Source organism: Lithobates pipiens, unplaced genomic scaffold (assembly GCF_037356315.1).
Source record: "Lithobates pipiens isolate NorthernLeopardFrog02 unplaced genomic scaffold, aLitPip1_a1.2 Scaffold_18, whole genome shotgun sequence".
Classification (NCBI taxonomy): Eukaryota; Metazoa; Chordata; class Amphibia; order Anura; family Ranidae; genus Lithobates; species Lithobates pipiens.
The window spans coordinates 542,585,924-542,606,358 of NW_027507758.1; the positions used below are offsets into that span (position 1 = coordinate 542,585,924).

Consider the following 20,435-nt stretch of genomic DNA (forward strand, 5'->3'; position numbering starts at 1 on the left):
TTTTAGGATCCATGGGTGGAAGTCATCTGGTTCAGGTGCTTTATCCACCTTTATTCTGTCTAAATATTTTTGGATAATATCACTTTTGAGCCATTGTGGATCATTTGGTGCTTTGTCAATACCACCCATTATGTACATGAGCTCCCCCATGCTCCTATGTATACACAAAACTGAAGAAAGTATTTAATAAATTTGCCTTCTCTTTGTGCCCAGTCACCCAATCTAGATTATTTTGTAAAGGGCATACATACTAAGACCTTACCTTTTTACTATAAATATATTTGAACATTTTTTGTGGTTTATCCTACTGTCGTTTGCAGTCTGTCGTTATATTTGAATTTTTGTGCCCTTGATTTCCTTTTTACATATTCTGTTATATTCTTTGCAACATTTAAACGATGATAGTGTTCCTTCATTTTTATATTTTTTAAAAGCTCTTTTCTTATTTATAGCCTTTTTTAACTTCGGCCTTAAGCCACATAGGTTTTATTTTTATGCTTTTAAACTTATTGCCAATGGGAATATACTTTGCAGTGAGTTCACATAGTCTTTTTGAAGAGTTCCCATTTCTGTTCTGTGTTCATCAATGTCAATATTCCCTCCCAGTCTAAGTCCTGGAGAGCAGCCCTCATAAAGTTAAGTGTTATCTTTCCCGTATGTGTTTTTTGCTTTCAGCTAACATCAAATGAAATCTTGTTATGGTCACTGCTACCCAGATGTTCCTTTATATGAACATTAGTAATAAGCTCTGCATGGTTTGAGATTACCAGGTTCAACAGAGCATCATTCCTAGTTGGGGCCTTAATAAATTGGACCATAAAATTGTCCTGTAATAGGTTTACAAATCTTTCCCCTTTAACTGTTTCAGCAATGTCATTTGACTCCAGTCAATTTCTGGGTAGTTAAAATCCCCCATTATCATCACTGTCCCAACTCTTGCAGCCCTTTCCATCTGTGCAAGGTGCGGAGTCTCCACCTCGTCATTAACATTGGGTGGTCCAGAACAAACTCCAATAATTAAAGTATGACTAAAGGCATAGCATTTTTTTTGTTTTGGATAGAGAGGAGAGGGATTAGAACATCTGTACATTTTTATTGCCGTTTGTGTCTACGTTAAGGCAATTCTCCCTCTCTGTTTGTCCTGTTTACCTTTATCATTGACATTGAAAGAAAAAGAAAATCCCAAATTTTGGGTTGTCCCCAGAAATGTCTTCCAATAGGGACACTAATTCTGGTGATCTGGTTGTCCCCAAGGAATTCCCTTTATTTGCAGGAATTCGCCTCATGTCCTGTTTGGCTATGGGACAGGAAGTGAAGGGAATTCTCTGCAATGTGACACAGAAGGCAAAAGAAAATCTCACAGGGGTTGTAACCCTCCCTTGCTCTATCCAAAATGGGGAAAAAAAAAAGTTTTGCCTATAGTTCTACTTTAACTTCGAACTACACATATCTATATGCAGTTCCACCCATAACACTTTCCATTAATTAGGTCCTCATTCACACTCACTTGGGGATCTCTTCTCACATAGAAACAGACACTGCCACCTTTAATTTTTACTCTTTCTCTCCGAAAGAGTGCATAGCCAGCAATATTAATAGTCCAGTCATATGAGGAATGAAGCCAAGATTCAACAATACTGATTACATCATAGCTCTTCTTGTGTACTAGAGCTTCCAACTCGCCTATTTTGCTTGGCAGACTTCTGGCATTGGTGAACAAACACTTTAATGCATTATAACATTTTGCTAGGGTTGTTTTTGCAACTTTCGCCCAAACAAGCATCTGAATTTGTAGAAGGTAAGAAAAGTAAGCCCAGACAATCAGGGGGGCCCCTTGCAACCAGAGACACAGACACCCATACTGTAATGTCCAAAAAGGGAGGAGCCCAACCCTAAAAGCAGATACTGGGACACTCGTCTGAGGAACCAAATGAGCCAAGAGGCCAAGGAGATCCCCAGACCCTACCCCAGGCTGGATGTGAGCACCAGGAGAGATCGACTCCTGAAAGAAGATTGCTACGGAAAAAATACACAAACTTCCCAAACTGCCACCAAGGAGTGTAGATCAAGCTCTGCAGGCAACAAGAGTCATGGCCATGGGGAAGGTGGAAAAATATAATCGGTAAGATGGAAATCTGAAACAACCCTTGCAGGAATGAAGAACGTGGATGGAGAATGACCACATTCCTGTTCCCAATCCAAATGGTAAGCCTTACAGGACAGGGCCACACACCATGGCACCTGTCGAGAGGAAGCGGTGATGACCCCCAATGAGAAATATGTAAGTGGGGAATAACAGTCCTGTCCTCAAATGAAGGCTGCCAAAGGAACCAAGCCCAGGTTCCAAGGTAACAAGGAAGAAACGTACAGGGGGTACCAACAGATGAACCCCTGGGCTAAAGGTACGCGGCAGGGAGGTGGTGGCTAAGGGATGGCAAAAGAAGTTTGCCAGGGCCAATCCTGGCCATAAATGCCACTTAGGGCAGCTCATGAAAAAAAATACCCTGTGCTGGATGAGATGAGCCCGCTAGGTCTGAAGACATACTCCTGAGAGATAGACATGCAAGACAGCAACCTAGCAGGGATCACTGATCCGACAAACCCAGGAATTTTAAAAGGCCAAGCCGCCAACCATAGATGGTAAAGCAGGAAGACAAAACAACCAATGAAACAGAAGGGCCAGCCAAGGTAGCAGCTGCCACTGGGTGTCAATGGGCAGCCTCACACTTTAACAAAGCCAGACAGGAATCAACAGTAGGATCGGAACCCCTTCTGTTGCCACCCTGCCATCAGGTAGGGAGCATCTCAGAAGAAGGGAAGGCGTAAACACAGTGATGATCCATGGTACCCCCCAGCACAGCTGTTGCATCCTATAAAACACAATAGCATCCAGTTAAAGCACAACTTCAGGACCAGAAATGTCTGGGAGCCTTCCGGCGTTATCAGATCTGATGGTGGAACACATCCGGGGGTTGGGACCATTTCCTTGATCCAGCTTTGGACAAGACATCCGCCTGCCAGGGTTCAGCGCCTGGGACATACAAGGAAAAAAGTGCCAGTATGTGCAATTCTGCCCACTGAAGAATGCAGGGGGGCTACAGCGCCATTGCCACATGCTTTGTGCCACCTGGTGGCTGACCTAGGCCAGATGTCTGATGTGATCCCAACAGAGCAGCCACAGAGAAAGACAGTCCACTAGACACAGCCGGTATTGCCTGAGGCTCCAGGACATTGAAAGGCCACCAAGCTTCCACCAGCGACCAGCAACCCCGTGCTAATTTCAAACCCAGGACCCCATCACCATCCAGAAAAAAAGGAAAAAAATGAAAGGGGAAAAAGAAAAAAGGCTATGAAACCAACGGTCCCAGCAGTGAGCGAGTCCTTACTCCTCAACACTAGGCAGAATATTTGGCTTTCTTGTAGCAGAAAGGGGGTCTATAACAGCTAGCACTGCCCATGGGTGGTGCTGTGTTCTTTTTTAGTCCCACCACCTCCTGTAGGTGGCGATATAACTCTATGGTTAAGAATAGAAGAGCTCTGTCAATAAAACGTAAGAGAAATATGGGTTTATGAAACGTGCACATCATTGCATTCTGTTTTATCAAGATTTTACAGCGCATCTCAACTTTTTGGTAATTAGGGTTGTAACATTAGTTGGAAAACTCTGCTCCAGAGATCTCAAAAATGTTAGGTGTTATTATTCTCCTCTATGGTGGATTGGATACTAGTCTCCTGCAATTTGTAGCTTATAGTATAGTTTTTTAGATACACTATGATCATTTTTATGTTAAACCAACTAAATGTCTGAAATAGCTTTTGATATTCCACGAGCCAACAGCTCCAGTACATATTCAGTACCAAAAGGTTTTGCGATAGAAAGGGTCTGAAAACAGTTAGAGGCTGATGTTTATCTTTGTGTTAACAGACCTTACTTGTGAACTCCCCAAAGTCCCAAATAAGAGAATTAATAACCCAGCAAAACAGGATCAGACGGAAACATTTGGCAGCCTGAGGCATTAACGGTTTATATTTGGAGCGAGAAGGAAATGTGAGACTCCGGCCTAACCCATTATGCTTTTGTTTTTTTTGCTACTAAAAGTCACACACTTTTTCCCCAAAAGAAATAGTTAAACCCCTTTCACTGTTAGACACAACTGAAGAAAATGTGTCAGATTCCTCCCCCATCTTCTTGATAATTAGAATTTATCTAGGGGTCCTCTGTTATAGAAATTCATCCTCGTGCTCAGACAGATGTGCTCAGTCCAAAATTCTCCCACTCCTTCACCTTCATACTGGCCAGTGAGGCAGTGGACAGTATTAAGTGACCTACAGGAAGGTGCAGGGGGCTGCAGGAGACTAGCCATACCCTAACTAAGCATAAATCTACTCCCATCCCCATTCTAAGCCCTTGTACACACGGTCGGAGATTCCGACGGAATGTGTCCTATCGGACCGTTTTGTCGGACAATCCGACTGTGTGTGGTATGCATCGGACTGTTTCCGTCGGACCCAATTTTCCAACTTGTTGGAAATATTTTCCGACAAACTGGTCCGATCGGACATACTCCGATCATGTGTAGAGAATTTTGATCGGACAAAGTGCCACGCATGCTCAGATCAAATTCCTACACCAAAGCTATTGGCTACTAGCGTGAACGTAGTCCCGTCATAACGAAATAACGTCATCACGTTCTGAACGATTGGATTTTCCAACAACTTGGTCCGACCGTGTGTATGCAACAGTTACGGACACAATCCGTCGGACCAAATCCAACGGATTTGGTTGGCAGAATGTCCGACCGCGTGTACAGGGACTATTCTATCTACCCTGTAAAAGGAAAGATGTCAATACTTACCCATTTTAAACCTGCGCTGATAATATGACCGGCTTCCAGCGCCTGTTTCAGTGTAGAGGAGGGATAGCCGACTATGGATTGCCGCTGCCGCTGGAGAGATCATGTGACCATACCACAGTGTTTTAGAATAAGTACTGTCTAGGCATCTTTTCTTTTATGGGGGTGAAAGTAGATGTACACTTAGTTAGGGTTTGACTGGAATGCTAGGGATGCACCGATAACACTTTTTTTATGTACGAGTACCAATACTTTTAATCAGGTACTTGCCGATACCAATTACCAATACGTATCGTGCAGTGCAGTGTGATTTGAGCCCATACCAAATGAATGGGCTCAAATCACACTGCATAGAATCGCATGTGATTTGAACAGGAATGTGGTACGATTCCTGTTCGAATCACATGTGACTTCCTGCACCGCTCCTGTGTGAACCCAGGTTAAACTTACTATGACAAGCCTGGGTACACACCGTACACACGCCTGTCACAAAGCTTGTGGTATGCTTCATTCCGATCCATCCTTGCTATGTGGCTGATGTATAATCCTCCAGATGCAGAGTGAGAAGACAGAGTCAGATTGTGTCCACAAAAGAGGCAAGGACAAAAGGACAGCAAGAGCCAATGTTTGTGACAATGACCGGTGAACTGTCAAATTACCGGCACCTGTCTTTTCCGGACTGGCAGACAGCATAGAGCCACAGCAGGTGAAGGCTAGGGGAAGGTGAGCCCAAGGCAGCAGTGGTTGCTGTGGATACTGCAACGTGTTTCCGAGGTTTCCCTTTTCAGGCATGCTCAGTGTACTCCTCAGGCTCCCTAGAAGGCAGACACCAGCTCAAAATCTTGGGAGGAACAATTAACCTTTCCCTGTCAATTCTTTAATCACAGTACTAGGGGAGTATCTGTCCACTGACAGAGAAACCACATGTGATTTGGACAGGAATTGCACCGCAATGAAGACTTGATTTAGACAGAACCTTAAAGTGATTTATAGCTTTGTTTTTGTTTTTTAAATAACAAACATGTTATACTTACCTCCTCTGTGCAAGGGTTTTACACAGAGAAGCCCCGATTCTCCTTTTCTGGGGTCCTCCAATGGTGCTCCTGCTCTTCTCCAGAGCCGATTTCAATGGGGCACTCATGCTAGCACGCTCCCCATTCCTGCTGCTTCGTCCATTGACACAGACAGCAGGACTCTGCATCACCCACCGACTCCCATGCCACTGGATCTGATGGACAGCAGCAGGAGCTAATGGCTCCTGCTGCTATCAATCTATCGAATGAGGACCCAAGACAGCGGTTGGAGAGCTGCTGTGCTCGACCCTGTCGCTGGAACGATCGGGTTCAGGTAAGAAGGGGGGGGGGGGGGGTTACTGCAGCACAAAAGGTTTTTCACCTTAATGCATAGAATGCATTAAGGTGAAAAACCTTGAGGGTTTACAAGCCCTTTAAGTTGTCAGTGTGGTATCAATGACAAAGTAATACAAAACAGCATTTATAAAAATTTCTGAGAAAAAGCCGAATGATCCACCTAAAAAAAATTACAGCAAAATCCATATCAATACATTGCAAAAAAAAAATCAAGCTTTGATTATTGAGTGGTTTAAGAAGATAATCATATGGGACACCATTAACCACTGGCAGGAGTGCTTACAATGGTCAGATTTCATGCATGTAAAACCTTTATCCCAAAAGTAAAAAAAAAACTGCTAACAAGTCACTTACATAAAGTCCATCTGAATCTACTAGTCCATCTAACACTACCCTCTCTACAAGCTGACAATGCTGCTGTCCAAGAGTAGCTACACTGCTCCATACAAATAGTGGAGGAGTGGGCAGCACCTGTGCACAGGATCACGTATATATATGTGATCCTGCACTTCCGCCTGCAGGGGGCATGCGCAACGCCGGTGGGCAACTTCTACTGTGAAAATTCACAGCCGAAGCCGATCTTTGGGTGTCGGGGGCACTCAATGTTCTCCGGCATCTGCCGATTCCTGGTAAACTTCACAGGACGGGGATCTGCCTACAGTGCCATAAAAAGTATTCATACCGCTTCAAATTTTCAACATTTTATCATGTTACAACCAAAAACGTAAATGTAATTTATTGGGATTTTATGTAATAGACCAAATGGAAAGAGTATGGCACAACTGTAAACCTACCAAGACATGGCCATCCACCTAAACCGACAGGCCGGCCAAGGAGAGCATTAATTAGAGAAACAGCCAAGAGGCCCATGTGAAATCTGGAGGAGCTGCGGAGATCTACAAGTCAGGTGGGAGCATATGTCCACAAGGCAACTATTAGTCGAGCAAACGTGAAAGAAGGTGCTCTAGTCAGATGAGACCAATATTGAACTTTTTGGCCTAAAAGCAAAATGCTATGTGTGGCGGAAAACTAACACTGCACATCACTCTCAAACACAACATCCCTACTGTGAAACATGGTGGTGGCAGCATCATGTTGTGGGGATGCTTTTATTCAGCAGGGACAGGGAAGCTGGTCAGAGTTAATAGGAAGATGGATGGAGCCAAATACAGGGCAATCTTAGAAGAAAACCAAAAGACTTGAGACTGGGGCAGAGGTTCACTTTCCAGGACAACGACCCTAAAAATTCAACCAGAACTGCAATGAATTGGTTTAGATCAAAGCATATTCATGTGTTAGAATGGCTCAAAGTCCAGACCTAAATCCAATTGTGAATCTGTGGCTTGAAAACTGCTGTTCACAGACACTCTCCATCCAATCTGACAGAGCTTGAGCTATTTTGCAAAGAAGAATGGGCAAAACTGTCACTCTCTAGATGTGCAAAGATGGTAGAGACATCCCCAAAAAGACTTGCAGCCATAATTGCAGTGAAAGGTGGTTCTACAAATTATTAGGGGGGCTGAATACAAATGCAAGCGACACTTTTCACATATTTGTAAAAAAAATTGAAAACCATTTATCATTTTCTTTCCATGTCACAATAATGTGCCACTTTGTTTTGGTCTATCACATAAAATCCCAATAAAGGGGCATGGTTTGGATGGTCACGGGAGTGGACGTGCTGTGTTGAAGCTTCTTCGCCTGGCCTGCCTATATTGCTCACACCTGCAGCTTCTACTCCCATGAACATGGGCTAACCAAAGAACAAGGATCCTAAAAACTCAAGGTACACAATACCAGGTCCTCCTCCGCCACTCTTTACGCAATATTTCAGCCACATGGCTCCGGTGGGAAAGCATGTGCCTAAGATGGCGCTTGCTTTGTTCACTGCAGCCCTCTCTCCTGCACTTGCCTCTCCAGGAGCCGGATCACACAGGTATGGCTCGGAAGGAGACCTCACATCCGCCTATGTTTCCGATCCCCCTGCCAGCTCTCCCGCCGGGGTCCCTGCTCCTTCAGACGGACACCTGCTGGAAAGCCTATCACAGCCATTCTCCCTGTGCCCCGTGGAGCTCCCGCCATCCACAGCTACTCAAGTTGCCCAGCCATCCTCATCCTGGGGCTCCTCAGCCCCTGAATGAGACCCGCAATCCCTCCAACAATCCCAAGGCCATAGGTACAGAACATCCTCACTCTCCCCACACCAGAGGAAATCCCTCACTCAGGCACTCCCTCAAGCCTCACAACCATCAGGACACCTGAGGGCTCATTCTTATCTAGGACCTTCGCAAGGCTCCTCCACGAAGGCTAAACACAAGCCTACTGTACCCTACCAGCCACCCCAGGGAAGATATCCATTGCCTTCACCCTGTATGGCCCCATCATTGGGCCCCTATGCCCACACTGCAACAGACTCTGACACTGACCCTGAAGCATATACCTCCTGGCGAGACTATGTCCACTGCATGCCTACAAAACAAGATTTCCGTATGCTCATTCAAGAGGTGCGCGAGACCTGCTGATCTGAGATTACCATGCTACGAACTGATCTTCACCATCTCTCTACTAAAGTTACATCCTTAGAGGAAGAGGTCTATGACAGCAAGGACTAACTCTCACAAATTGCCACCCGACCTCTCCTGACAAGCTTCCACTCTTCGGAATTTTCAATGCCATCTTGAGGACCTGGAGAATAGGGGCAGGCGCAACAACATCAGGGTCCAAGGTCACCCAGAGGAGACCCAGAATGAAGATATACCTTCTATCCTACAAGCTATTTTCAACAATATACTAGGCCGCCCAGAACATCAAAAAGTTAAATTGGACTGGGCTCATCGTGCCCTCCACCCTTGCAGGCCGGTGTCTAGACCCCGGGATGTGATATGCAGGGTACACAACTACACCCTCAAAGAGGAAATCATGAGAAAAGCATGTAAACGTGCGCACTATTGACTTTGAAGGCGCCCCCATACAGCTCTTCCTGGATTTATTGTGGATCACTCTTCAGCAACGACGTTCCTTACAACTGCTCATTACCTTGCTGAGAGATCATAATGTTCGTTACCACTGGGGTTTCCCTTTCAGCCTCACAGCGAAGAGAGGTGGGAGGTCCACCACACTACGGTACCCGGAAGATCTGCGGTACCTTTGCAAAGACTTGGACATACCACCTACTCCCGGCTGGGACCCCCTCCCGGCTGGCTCCTCCACCACATCCGCAATCTTGGATCCAGGTCACCCGGGAGGAAGCGCCATGGCCACGTTCTACTGGCCCCTCTCCGCCATCTCACCAAGGCTGAATTTCTGCTCCCCGGTGGTCTCTCTTTTTTGAAAGTTTGATGACTGGCCCCCCCACCTTTCTCAATGTTCCTAGGTGGGGTCTGCTTGTACTCCAGCCAGAGTGCTTGATGTTTTTCTAATAAAAGTCCATACTCTTAGACACACTCTTATAGCTAGTCTGATTATTTTTACCCTCTGGGGCTCTGTCTGCCACAGATGACAGCCCCCCTTCCCATTGCTAACCGGTTGTTACCTTATACCTGTTTGGACCCCCCCATCGGTACCCTTTCATGGGGTGCTGGGGCAGGGGAAACATTTATGCCAAATTTAGTGGCTTCTGGACTTCATCCCGAGCAGTAAGCCCATCAAGTTGTACTTGGGATATAGTTACAGTAATGTCGCGTACACACGGGCGGACTGTATGGCGTACTTAGTCCGTCGAAACACATTTCAGCGGACAGTCCGCTCGTGTGTGGGCTTCAGCGGACTTTTTCAGCGTGCAGTCTGGCGTACTAAGTATTTCGGATTTTTCGAAATTCTGTCCGTCGTACTTTGGTTTCAGCGGACAATCCGCTCGTCAGTAGGTTAGTTCGACGGACTAAGAATGGCGCATGCCCAGAAAAGATTTACACGGCGGAAGGGTGCTTTGCTGTGTATTGGACTTCCTATTTCTAGTCCCGTCGTACGTGCTGTACACGTCATCGCGCAAGCTTTCGACGGACTGTTTGGGTATCCGTGTGTGGTCAAGTCCGTTCAGTCGAAAGTATGACGGACTGTCCGTCGGATTGTACGACGGACTAAGTACGCCATACAGTCCGCCCGTGTGTACGCGGCATTAGAGCTACTTGATAAATGCAGGTTCATTTCTAGCTACAATTGCAGGCAGGCCTAGGAGCAGATCTCTTCCCCCCCCCCCCCCCCCCCCCCAAGGGGCTCTCCGAATGGTTCCTTATCTAATTTAATTTAATATTTTTTTGTCTTTTTCTAAATGGGGCATTTTTTCCCACTCCCGTCAGGAAGAACCTCTTGGAGATTCCCAATCCGCCACCTTCTCTAGGTGGGTTACATTGTGAGATGTTGATTGTATCTGATTTTGTGCTATATGTTTTGTTTCTTTTTTGCCTTCTCTTCTTCTCCTTTCCATGGCTCTTCTCTTTCTTCTCTATTCACTAATCTATTGGACACCCCCGCCTCTGGAGTCTCCATCTGCCCGGTCCAGACCCTCCGATCCGAGACCTTCCTTGGGAACAAACCTGCAGCCCCCAACCCCCCCCCCGGCCCCCGATCGTCTAGCCATTGCCCGGTTTGTTCGGTAAGCTGTAATTCCTTTTCTTTCTGTATCCACCATGATTAAAATACTGTTGCTAAATGTGAAAGGCCTTAAATCCATTGTTAAGCGTAGCCTGGCCTTGCGCAAGTTCAAACGGTCCGCAGGGGACATTATCTTTGTCCAGAAGACACACCTTTCCAAGTCTGGCAGTATGGCATTTGCTCTGAAACACTTCCCTCAAATATACCTCGCCTCTAACCCACGGAAACTGACAGGGGTAGCGATCCTTTTTAAGCAGGGTTCCCCCTTCCAATTGAAATCTCTATACACAGACCCTCTAGGACAAAACCTTATTCTCAGAGGCACCTGGAAGGGATCTAACCTTGCTCTATGTAACATTTATGCCCGATTGTCAACCAAAACTCCTTTCTATCCAAGGTGTATAATCGTTTGTTTGCAGCTCCCCACCAATATTTGGTCATTGGAGGAGACCTATTCCCCTGGCCTAGATAAGCACTCTGCAGGGCGTGGAAAGTCCCTTTCAGATACAGATAGAAAATCTACTCTCTTCCGCCAATTAACCAGGAGATATGCCTTATTTGACACCTGGTGCACTGCATACCCGTAGGCTAAACAATTTACTTTCTACTCAATAGATCTGATGTTGCCATACATCAGTGATGGCGAACCTTGGCACTCCAGATGTTTTGGATCTACATTTCCCATGATGCTCATGCACTCTGCAGTGTAGCTGAGCATCATGGGAAATGTAGTTCCAAAACATCTGGGGTGCCAAGGTTCCCCATCAATACCATACACTGTGTTTGGCTATTTGATTTACACATCTTAACCAAGTTTTTCCGCTGGCAATATTGTATGTAGACACCATGCCAGGTCTATGTCTTTCTACAACAATGCGTGCCTTCTTGTATTTTCTGTTGGAAAATATTGAAAACCAATAAAACTGTCAGGTTTAAAAAAATATCCCACAAAATACATTTACGTTTTTAGCTGTAACATGACAAAATGTGGGAAATTTCATGGGGTTTGAATACTTTTTCAAAGCACTGTATGTCGACAAGGCAGATCCCTGTTCTGACAGGGGGGAAGATATGGATTCTATGTCCCTGCAAATCAGGGACTAAAATCCATCTCTTCCCTTAGGAAAAGCAGCACACACAGTAAACACGAATACTGGCTAGGCCCCACTTAACCCTTTGATCGCCTGAGATGTTTAACCCATTCCCAGCCAGTGCCATAAGTGACAGTGTATATTTTTAGCACTGCTCATTGTATTAGTGTCACTGGTTCCTACAAAGTGTCAAAAGTGTCAGTTAGTGTCCGGTTGAACGCCACATCATCACAGTCACACTATATCTCATAAATATCCCATAGTTTATAGAAGCTATAACGTTCACGTAAATCAATCAATATGCGCTTATTGGTATTTTTTTAAACAAAAACATGTAGCAGAATACATATTGGGCAACATTTATGAAGAAATTACATATTTTTTTTTAAATGTATTAGATATGTTTTTATAAGTAAAAAATATTTTTTTTTTCACAAAATTGTCAATTTTACTTTTGTTTATAGTGCAAAAAATAAAAAAAAACCCAGTGGTGATCAAATACCACCAAAAAGAAAGCTCTATTTGTTGGAAAAAATTACAAATTATTTGGGTACAGTGTCGCATAACTGCACAATTTTCAGTTAAAGTAACGCACTGTTGTATCACAAAAAATGGCCTGGTCAGAAAGAGCCTAAATCTTCAGGTCAAGTGGTTAAGACAGATGTGTGTTACTGGCAGGATAAACAGATGAAAATAATGGAAAACATTTTTAAAAACAAGGAAAACTAATGCAGACAGCACATCTATAGACTGGCAAGCTGCAACATATTTTTTGTTTTCTGTGTTTAGTTATGCTTTAAGCATGGTTGTAATGCTTATTGTGCAGTATTGGCAGCTGATTGACTGATTTTACTTCTTCATACAGTAGCTTTTTATGTAGAACCATTTATATGTTTGCATTACATCCACCCCTGGAATATTCAGCTCACCTAATGATAGTAGCAGTCCTGTCCCTCAGACTTCCTGTGATTCTCTAGCTCACAGCTGCATAAATATTTTTGTGGGGTTCTGGATTTTCTCCCATTCTAAACTGTTAAGGTTTCCTCTTATCTTCTACAGAGAATGGATTTAAAATAGCAATTACTAATAATATGCGGCTAACCTGGAAATGAAGGCACGGCGGGGGGCTTCCCTCTTTGTAACAAGGAATGCATCCTCACACCAATAGCCATCCGTGATATGGTTATACAGGAAAAGAAATAGATTTGAATTTTTAGTACAGATTCAATTTAGTCAGATGAATGCCATATATAGATATTGTATGTCATGTTACAGTAATAGTAGTAGTGGCAGTAGTAATAGTATTTGCATTATTAGTATGGCTAGCTAAAGCAATAGCAGGCATCTTGTTGCAGCTGTTCTTGGGCAGAATTTTTAAAACTTTTGAGTGCAGATTTACACTTTAGCTATCCATTACAATGTGTTAATGCACGCTCGTTAACGTTACGGCATGTATTCAATTCATTAGAAATAAGCTCCCAATGCAGCACAACAGATGAAAAAATGTACATGACCTATATTTGATGATGCACAGCAATGCACTGTATGTGTGTTGCAGTGCCCTGCTGTGTGTTGTGCTCCACTACTGTGTTGTGGTGCCATTCACAATTAATGGCACCACAACACATTGCACAGAGAGCAGGTGCTCTGCCATATGCTGCAGAATACCAAAACGCGCAAATGTAAACAGGCTCTGAAAGTTTAACACAGCTGTTGCAGAACTACATGTCCCATGAGGCACTGTAAAACTCTGGCATTCACAGACATGAACATTCCTGAACTAGAGGGCCATAGTTTGTGGAGACCCCTGAACCATTCCATTGTAGCTCTGGCTGTATGTTTAGGGTCGTTGTCCTGCTGGAGGGTGAACCTCTGCCCAATTTTCAAGTCTTTTGCAGACTAACAGGTTTCCTTCTAAGATTGTTCTGTATTTGGTGCCATCCATCTTCCCATCAACTCTGACCAGCTTCCCTGTCCCTGCTGAAGAAAAGCATCCCCAAAACATGATGATGCCACCACTATGCTTCACGGTGGGGATGGTGTGTTCAGGGTGATGTGCAGTGTCAGTTTTCTTCCACACATAGTGTTTTTCTTTTAGGCCAAAAAGTTCAATTTTGGTCTCATCTGACCAGAGCACCTTCTTCCATGTTTGCTGTGTCCCCCCACAGGGCTTCTCGCAAACTGTAAATGGGTCTTCTTTTGGCTTTCTTTCAATGGCTTTCTTCTTGCTACTCTTCCATAAAGGCCAGATTTGTGGAGTGCACAACTAATAACTGTCCTCTGGACAGATTCTCCCACCTGAGCTGTAGATCTCTGCAGCTCCTTCAGAGTTACCATGGGCCTCTTGGCTGCTTCTCTGATTAATGCTCTCCTTGTCTGGCCTGTCAGTTTAGGTGAACGCCCATGTCTTGGTAGGTTTGAAGTTGTCCCATACTCTTTCCATTTTTTGGATGATGTATTGAACAGTGCTCTGTGAGATGTTCAAAGCTTGGGATATTTATTTATAACCAAACCCTGCTTTAAACTTCTCCACAACATTATCCCTGACCTATCTAGTGTATTCATTGGCCTTCATGATGCTGTTTGTTCACTAAAGGTTCACTAACAAACTTCTGAGGGCTTCACAGAACATCTGTATTTAAACTAAGATTAAATTACACACAGGTGGACTCCATTTACTTAGGTGACTTCTGAAGGCAATTGGTTTTATTTGTAAAAAAAATAAAAATAATTAAAACCATAATTTTTTCAATTTATCATTTTCCTTCCACTTCACAATTATGTGCCACTTTGTGTTGGTCTATCACATAAAATCCCAATAAAATACATTGACGTTTTTGGTTATAACATGACAAAATGTAGAAAATTTCAAGGGATATGAATATTTTTTCAAGGCACTCTATATGGTTGAAATACACATATATACGGTTTATCTTGCAAATGATTTGGAATTCTGATCAGCTGACCTCTGAGATCCTCCTCAGCTATTCAGGATAACTGCTTTGCTACTTCTTGTCAAGTCATCATTTTAGGTCTGAAGATTAGTTAAAACACCCAAACATAAATGATCTGAAAGCAGACACCCTGGAGAATAAAATGGCGGTAGCGCGTTTTTTTATGTCATATGATATTTGTGTCATGGTTATCAAGCTCATAATTTCAGTAAAAAAAAGCACTAAAGTTACGTTTCAGGATGCACAACGCAATACATTACCCTGTCTTTTAGTAAAATATAAAAGATGAGGTTGTACCAGTTAAATAAAAATACCCCAACAGGTCAAGCTTTATATCTGCGTGCACCTGCAAAACGATGATGGTACCCCACCTTTTCCATAAGCATTGCCACAGGTTATTAATTTAGAGTTAATTGTGAATAATGGGCCTAGAATTACTGCTATCAGTCTCAATATTTAACATGCATCACAAGCATGTTTTTGTATGTAAGTGATCCCAATATGTGCAATATAACAGCAAACTGAATAACTTGTGTGCTTCTATGACTGTCCATGTTGTGCACTGTCCCTGTCCATGTTCTGCACTGTCTCTGTCCATGTTCTGCACTGTCTCTGTCCATGTTCTGCACTGTCTCTGTCCATGTTCTGCACTGTCCCTGTCCATGTTCTGCACTGTCCCTGTCCATGTTCTGCACTGTCCCTGTCCATGTTCTGCTCTGTCTCTGTCCATGTTCTGCACTGTCTCTGTCCATGTTCTGCACTGTCTCTGTCCATGTTCTGCACTGTCCCTGTCCATGTTCTGCACTGTCTCTGTCCATGTTCTGCACTGTCTCTGTCCATGTTCTGCACTGTCCCTGTCCATGTTCTGCTCTGTCTCTGTCCATGTTCTGCTCTGTCTCTGTCCATGTTCTGCACTGTCCCTGTCCATGTTCTGCACTGTCCCTGTCCATGTTCTGCACTGTCTCTGTCCATGTTCTGCACTGTCTCTGTCCATGTTCTGCACTGTCCCTGTCCATGTTCTGCTCTGTCTCTGTCCATGTTCTGCTCTGTCTCTGTCCATGTTCTGCACTGTCCCTGTCCATGTTCTGCACTGTCCCTGTCCATGTTCTGCACTGTCTCTGTCCATGTTCTGCACTGTCTCTGTCCATGTTCTGCACTGTCCCTGTCCATGTTCTGCTCTGTCTCTGTCCATGTTCTGCACTGTCTCTGTCCATGTTCTGCACTGTCCCTGTCCATGTTCTGCACTGTCTCTGTCCATGTTCTGCACTGTCTCTGTCCATGTTCTGCACTGTCTCTGTCCATGTTCTGCACTGTCTCTGTCCATGTTCTGTAGACAAGCCAATATGCATCACTGGCAACACTATTGATTTTACAGAGAATGCAGCAGAAGCAGTAAAACTCCTTTGCATGGCCAACTAATGACTGAAGCACTGGACAGAACCAGGGAATTCTTGTATGTATAAACTGTAACAAATATGTCTGTGTCTTGACATAAAACTTTATTTACGAACAGTAATTAAATTAATAGTAAACATTCCATTTTTGAAGCACCTTCAGCAGCTAATTTAATCACTTGCTGAGCTTCTTTATCTTAAATTCTCAATGTTTAAATTGCCAATGTTCCTGTGATTCTATTTTCTTGCACTGTCCTATGGAGCCACCATTTAATCTCCCCACACTGTATGCATCAAAAGAAACACACAGCCTTGAAGCCAGCGCTGGTAAGCACTCCCCCGCACCACCCTCCTCCTTCTCCAAGCTAACAGATTGAGACTGCATTGTCCACTCTTAACTCTTTTCTGTGAAGACACCAAAGCAACACTGAAAGAACAGGAACAGGAACTGGTGGCATTGAAAGTTGTAAACGGCAAGTAAAAATTGTTCTCCCTGTGTCTGTGTCGTGGGTTTTCTCCGGGTACTCTGGTTTCCTCCCACAATAAAATCGCGTCATCATATTCACAGCCTTTGCTCAATACTTTGTTGAAGCACCTTTGGCACCAATTACAGCCTCAAGTCTTTTTGAGTATGATGCATGGCACAACTATTTTGTGTGCTTAGAGTTGTTGTCCTGTTGGAAGATGATCCTTCAGCCCAGTCTGATGTCCAGAGCACTCTGGAGCTGGTTTTCATCAAGGATGTCTCTGTACATTGCGGCATTCATCTTTCCCTCAATCCTGACTAGTCTCCTAGTTCCTGCCACTGAAAAACATCCCCACAGCATGATGCTGCCACCTCCATGTTTCACTGTAGGGGTGGTATTGGCCTGGTGATGTGCGGTGCCTGGTTTCCTCCAGACATGACGCTTGCCAATCAGGCCAAAGAGTTCAATCTTTGTTTCATCAGACCAGAGAATTTTGTTCCTCATGGTCTCAGTCCTTCAGGTGCCCTTTGGCAAACTCCAGACAGGCTGTCATGTGCCTTTTATTGAGAAGTGGCTTCCGTCTGGACACTCTATCATACAAGCCTGATTGGTGGAGTGCTACAGAGATGGTTGTTCTACTGGGTCTAAGGGTCTTCACTCTCCACAGAGAAACGCTGGAGCTCTATCAGAGTGACCATCGGTTTCTTGTTCACCTCCCTGACTAAGGCCTTCTCCCACGATCACTTAGTTTGGCCACGCTGCCCGCTCTAGGAAGAGTGCTGGTGGTTCCAAACTTCTTCCATTAACATATGATGGAGACCACTGTGCTCACTGGGACCTTCAATGCGGCAGAAAATATTCTGCATCCTTCCCCAGAACTGTACCTTGATACAATCCTGTCTTGGAGGTCTACAGACAATTCCTTGGACTTTATAGCTTAGTTTGTGCTCTGACATGTACTGTTAACTGTGGGACCTTGGATAAGGAAGGTTTGTGCCTTTCTAAATCATGTCAATCAACTGAATTGACCAGAGATGGACTCCAATCAAGTTGTAGAAAATAAAAGATGATCAGTGGAAGCAGGATGCACCTGAGCTCAATTTTGAGTGTCATGGCAAAGGCTGTGAATACTTATGTACAGTACATGTGATTTTATTTATTTTTTATAAATTTGAAATCTTTACAAACAAACTTCTGTCACTTTGTTATAACGGGGTATTGTTGTAGAATTTTGAGGATATACATTTAATCCATTTTGGAATAAGGTTGTAACATAAGAAAATGTGGAAAAAGTGAAGCGCTGTAAATACTTTCCGTATGCACTGTATGAATGTGAGTTAGGGACCTTAGATTGTAAGCTTCTTGAGGACAGGGACTGATGTGAATGTACAATATACTGCATATGTGAATCGCTACGTAATGACAAAGCTATATAAACTCAAACTGCATTAAGCAAAGCTTTTTGATGGCACACTGCAATCAATTTCTTCTGACAGAATAAATATAGGTAGTCTATTAGCAACGCTGTCACATTTATAGATTTAATTTCTTCTAACAGCACTTTGTTTGGCAGGTCACTAATAGTAAACGTAGTGCAACAGCGCCTTCATGTGGCTATGGGGCCAACTGCAAGTGAAATGAAAGGGGGTTGTAAACCCTTGCTTTTTTAAAAAAAATTAAAATAACAAATGTCATACTTACCTCCACTGCGCAGTTCGTTTTGCACAGAGTGGCTCCGGCCCTCCCCTTCTGGGGTCCTTCAGCTGCGCTGTTGGCTCCTTCCCGCATTAAGACCCCTTTCACACCAGGGCGTTTTGAAGGCGCTATAGCGTTAGAAATAGCGCCTGCAATCCGCCCTAAAAAAGCTGCACCATTGTTTGTGTGTGAAAGCCCGAGGGCTTTCACACTACAGTGGTGCGCTGGCAGGATGTCAGGGAAAAGTCCTGCCAGCAGCTTCTTTGGAGCGGTGAAGGAGCGGTGTGTTTACCGCTCCTCCACCGCTGATCCCAATTGAATTCAATGGGGCAGCGCTGTAATACCGCCGGTAAAACGCTGCTATTGTGGCGTATTGCCGGCGGTTTTAACCCTTTCTCGGCCGCTAGCGGGGGGTAAAAGCACCCCGCTAGTGGCCGAAATGCGTCGCAAATCCGGCGGTAAAACGCCGCTAAAAATAGTGGCGTTTTACCGCCCACGCTATGGGCGGTGTGGTGTGAAAGAGGTCTAAGTGTCCACATTGTACCAACCATGCTGAGCTGTTGTGTTCTGACAGTGCGATGCGACCCCCCCCCCCCCACTAGAACACTCCAATTGGCACTCTCTGCCATTGGCTGACAGCGCTGATTGGGAGTGCGTTGGCTGCTGGTTTTCCAGGATGCATATCAGACAGACCGACATACACACAGGCAGAATGTTGGTCGGTATTTTTTGTGCCGACACATGTCTTCCAACATTCTGCCTGTGTGTATGGGGCTGGACGCCAATATAATTAAAACATTCATCGTGTTCATCCACCCAATTACAGCTTGGTCTGGATTCTAGCTAAATATACCCATAGATGAAAGAAGATCCTGGTCATATGAGCAGTGATTGGTCTGCTAAAAAAAAGATCCGATTACTTTTGGAAACAAATAGCAGCAATGAAATACACTGGCCTTAGGCTTTTTTCTCACCAGCCTGCAGAGCTTTTGCATGTGGGCTGGTGTCTGTTGTATACCAGTAGTGATGGCAGTTTCAGCACATTGCAATATTTACATTTTGTCAAAAATGCTCTGTGTGGTGTGGTGACCATTTTTCTTCACAGGATCGAATCACACATTACACTTGCTTTGCAGTGTGATCGATTGTTTTCTATGTTCCCTAGTGGCGATCTGTATTGTTCTTGTATGGAAAAAAGGCAGCTGTTTTAATAGGTTATCGTGGTAATGGACAAGAAACAGAATACTTACTTCATTAACCCAAGTGGATCTAAATCTACTTCTTCTTCTTCCTCCTCCTCTTCCTCCACCACCTCCTTCTTTTGTGGTTCAGCCTTTGTATTTCGCAGCTTGGATGCAATTTGCAGAAGAGCGTCGTCTGGCGGGTCTTCATCTCTAAAGAAATCTACATCTTCTGACGGATTCCCATAAGGCTTTGTGCTTTTTGACTCAACATAGTCACCAACACTACAGCCTGTCAATCAGATTTACAAGGCATTAGAAAGTATACATCAAGGGCGTGTTCACATGAGTGTCCATTCATACCCACATACTACCATACATACCCACAGTGGCTGGGCACAAAGAGAAGGCACATTTCAATATTTTCCTCAGCTCTGTATACAAAAGGAGTATGGTGGAGCTCATGTCCATACAGCCCCAAATGATCCACAATGGCTCAAAAGTGATATGGTTCAGAAATATTTAGACAGAATAAAGGTGGATAAAGCACTTGGACCAGATGGCATCCACCCACGGATCCTAAAAAAAATGAGCTCTGCCATTTCAAAGCCATTGTTTCTAATTTAATGACTGGAATAGTACCACTGGATTGGCATAGGGCCAATGTAGTGCCCTTATTTAAAAAGGGATCAAAGTCTTTACCAAGTAACTATAGGCCTGTTAGTTTATCTTCTACAGTCAGGAATATACTGGAGAGTTTAATAAAATACCTCAGATATATTTTAAGCAACAGACAGCATGGATTCGTGAAAGACAGAAGTTGTCAACAAACCTGATTTC

The 20,435-nt window shown here is 44.1% G+C and overlaps 1 protein-coding gene across 2 annotated transcripts in view; it reads right to left on the reverse strand.

The window, feature by feature from the left end:
- The window catches only part of HS1BP3 (HCLS1 binding protein 3), a 202,261-nt gene that overhangs the window by 112,846 nt on the left and 68,980 nt on the right, over positions 1-20,435 (reverse strand). For both annotated transcript variants that reach the window (XM_077488849.1, XM_077488848.1), the window contains exon 4: positions 19,665-19,887. In XM_077488849.1, coding sequence (XP_077344975.1) covers positions 19,665-19,887 — 223 coding nt within the window. The remainder of the gene's footprint in view (positions 1-19,664; positions 19,888-20,435) is intronic.